This window comes from Frankliniella occidentalis, unplaced genomic scaffold (genome assembly GCF_000697945.3).
Source record: "Frankliniella occidentalis isolate FOCC.00 unplaced genomic scaffold, Focc_3.1 Scaffold325, whole genome shotgun sequence".
NCBI classification, from domain to species: Eukaryota; Metazoa; Arthropoda; class Insecta; order Thysanoptera; family Thripidae; genus Frankliniella; species Frankliniella occidentalis.
In genome coordinates, this window is record NW_026267449.1 from 252,018 (window position 1) to 255,767 (window position 3,750).

The following is a 3,750-nucleotide window of genomic DNA, read 5'->3' on the forward strand; positions in this document are numbered from 1 at the left end:
CTTTTCTTCAGTATTTTATGCCCAGTATACTTTTATTTGTAAAGCACTTCCTGGTAAGACATGTTTGTGTATTATATTGACAGAGTGGGGAGCAACATGAAGTCCAGGATAGTAACTTGGATTTTTCTTTTCCAGATTTGCATTCTAAATTTCTGCCTTAAAGGACCATCCCTATCATTCACTACCTGAGTAGTGTCATGCTGTTCTGCTTGCTGCCTCATCCTACCAACAAAGCTAAGTGTCTTGTTTTGCCCTTTGTTATAATTTCCCTTTCCTTGGCATACCCATAGTGCAGATGTCATTGTTAAAATTGGGTTATTTTGGTCTATTTAGGAGCGGAGTATGATATCCAAAATTAACTTTAACAATGCAGTGAGTCAGAAGGCAAAGAAAAACCCCAAAAAAGCAAGGCTAAAAAACAGAAATCAAAGAAGGACAGGGATGCAAAGAAGAATAAGAAGGAATATGCACAGGTTGAAAAGCTATTGGTGAGAACCTCATGCAGATAATGATTTTAATCTTGCATGCCTTAGCGCCAATGCATTAAATGCGTTTAGCACTATTAGGGGGATTATCAGCTTCTGAATTTATCATGAAAACCTGTCTCAACTTTTCAGGAAATTTCTAAACTAAAATCAAAGAACAAGAAGTCTCAGTCTCAGTCCATTACTTCGAGGGGATCTAAGTCTACCAGTTTACCTGCAAAGCGTGGTCGAGGTCGCCCTCGCTTATATAAGCCAAGAGGTAAGGATGCCTCATTGCTGTGGATTATATGTTTCCCTCCTATCATTGAAACTATTACGTATTATTGATTAAATCTCCTTTCATTCCAGAACTATTGGAGGATACAGATACCAAGAGTGAGGTGGTAACATTGGATTAAAGCATAAAAAATAAGCACAATATAGTGCTCTTATTTCATTATTTCTTATTTTTTTGTTTTGTGTGTTTAGTTTGCAAAAAAATAAACCCTTTGAGTTGACACTATATCTGGTTTGTCCAACTATAATAGTTAATTAAATTCTGAAATAACTAATTATTGTGTTGTAACACCCATTTTTGTGATTCTTTCCACCACCCTGCTTGCCACATCGCCTATGCCTTCGTGATTTAACACAGATGTATTCAATGAAATGATAAACACATACAAGATTCTAGGTTAAATGTTGGACCACAGTGTGAACTTAAGGAAATAATTATTTCATTCAACAGTCCATTTTTTTAATATGTGATAAAATGTTTAAGTTACCTCGTACTGACATCATAATATGAACCAAATAATCTTGACAAGATGCGGAAGAGTGTCCGAATTCTCCAATGTGTCGACACCTCTGTCTGCTGTGCAGATTTTGTATGTCTTAAATGAAGAAATGGTTTATCACAACTCTGAATATTAATGCTAGCGTATATGCACGTCGTTTGCTGGTTGTTACATTTCAGACAAGCAAAGTCCTATAACTCCAAACAGGAAAACTGGGAAAATAATTCAAGTAAAAGAGTTGTTGTGATCCATGATCCACCATTCCGCGCCGCGTTCGTGTTATTTTTCATAAGCTAGTTTCTCATTTCTAAGCGCATTTGTTTTGTTGCGGCTAACAGGGGCAAACGCGGCAAACGCCAGCACCTTGCCAGCACCATATCTGCAGCAGCTCCGTGTCCGTGAAAAGTAAAAGTATCGTGTACTTAAAATCTGTAATTGGATATCTGCACCAATATAACTGCGAGGTATGTTTGTTGTTATTGTCATTTAAAAGTAGGCATCTGCTTTGCTGGTTCTTGTCGGGCTGGTCACAAAATTACATCTTTTTTTACAGAAATGTATCGAAGATTCGAAGGTCCAGCACCACGACCTCGTGTCCAAATTGCTCGTGGTGAGTTCTTTCGACCACCAGCGCCTCCTCTTAGGATGCCATATCCAGGAATGTACCATCCTCCACTCCAGTACAGCAGATTCCATTCACATCAATTGCCTGCTCCTTCTCGTCCTTCTTTTCATCATAATTTTTCTAATACCTACCGCCACCCCTCTTCTAGCACCAATACTCTGTCGTCTCCTCATTTTGCTCCCCGTGCATATGTGTCCCCATCTTCTTTCCGCTCCCCACATCAGTTACCTTTATCTACTTCTTCCACCTCACCATCTCCCACGGCAGCCCTGATAGTCTCAAATCCTCTTCCAACTCAATCACCCATCACATCCTGTAGCAGCCCTTCTTCACTAGTTGCATCTATTTCCTCATTATCCTCTACAGCAACTTCCTTTGTCTCATGTACACCTGAACCAATTTCTTCACAAGTATCCCTCCCCGCTCAATCACTTGTCACATGTACTAGCCCTTCTTCACTCCCTTGCATAGTTGCATCAACTTCCTCATCCTCTGCAACAACTTCCTCTGTCTCATGTACCACCCCTTCTTCACTCCCTTGCATACTTGCATCAACCTCCAAATCCTCTATAACCACTTCTTCCATCTCATCTATTTCATTAACTTCTTCACACATTCCCATCTTCACTCAATCAACGTCGTCATCCTGTGCTGCCCCATCTTCAGCAGCAACCACAGAGTCTTCCATACGCAAAAGATTACGGTCATCTACTTCAGTCAAGCCACCCAATGACCAACACGGCACTGACCCTGTCCAAATATCATCTGATAGTGATAATGAGACGAATGAATCTTTTCACCAAAAAAAGAGTAACAGCAAAAAGAGGCATCAGTCCAATAATGGTATGGGAACACAGAAGACGAAACAAAAGAAAGATAAGAACTGGCGTGAAGAGCCAATGATGTCAACAACAGCAACTAACAAAAGCATGCCTGCTCGACAAACCGTGGTATTTATTGTTTTATGTAAACTTTTCCTATTCATACTATATTATTGCTTATCAAAAGTCGCATCTCTTCGAGAGTGAATGATTAACTATAACATGTGTCATAGAGCTACCATTTTTAATACATCAAATACTGAATGGTTTTACGCTCAAACTTAAGCCTTATGAAGAAAACTGCTGATATCATGTCTTATTGTATAAATCTCTATGCATGGAAAACATTTGTGTGTGAATACTTTTCTTATTCCAGGCATCACCGACACTGACAAGCAGTATAACCAGCAGCAACAGAAGCATTATTGCTCACACACGAGTTATGATGCACAATAGTTCCTTGGATGAGAAGATGGTCACAAAAATTTTGTCAAATGTCTGTCAGCCAGGAAGGGTGTACTGGAACGATGTGTGTGGGCTCAGCAACGTGAAGCAGCGTTTGAAGGTTTGTATTGACCACTATCCTTATTTGAGCAGTACTTGAGAGTACTTAATGCAAGGCTCATGTTGCCAATGCCTTTATTTATCACATTCAGGAAATGGTGGTCTATCCCATGCTGAACCCGGCATTGTTCCAAGGTTTGAGGAGGCCTGGAAGGGGTCTCCTTCTTTTCGGTCCCCCAGGTACTGGGAAAACATTAATTGGTAAGGTATTATGAGAGCAGTTCTTTGGTTTTGTCATCACATATTTGGTTGCAACTATGTATGACTGTTACAGGAAAATGCCTGGCAACCGAGGCCAGAGCCACTTTCTTTTCCATAACTTCTTCAAGTTTTGGGTCGAAATGGTATGGCGAGTCTGAAACCCTCGCAAAGACCTTGTTTGAATGTGCAAGGTAAGTTTGTATTGCTGCACCACAGCAGTAATAGAGTTTGATTATGAAATGTTTCCAGACTGTGTTGAAAGATTTGATCTTTGTGAT

At 40.0% G+C, this 3,750-nt stretch overlaps 1 protein-coding gene across 1 annotated transcript in view; it reads left to right on the top strand.

Moving 5' to 3' along the window:
* The first annotated feature begins 3,145 nt into the window (after positions 1 to 3,145).
* Positions 3,146 to 3,750, top strand: part of LOC127751053 (spastin-like) — a 15,268-nt gene continuing 14,663 nt past the window's right edge. The window contains exons 1-2 of the mRNA XM_052274007.1: positions 3,146 to 3,472; positions 3,546 to 3,663. Coding sequence (XP_052129967.1) covers positions 3,367 to 3,472; positions 3,546 to 3,663 — 224 coding nt within the window. The 5' untranslated portion in view covers positions 3,146 to 3,366. The remainder of the gene's footprint in view (positions 3,473 to 3,545; positions 3,664 to 3,750) is intronic.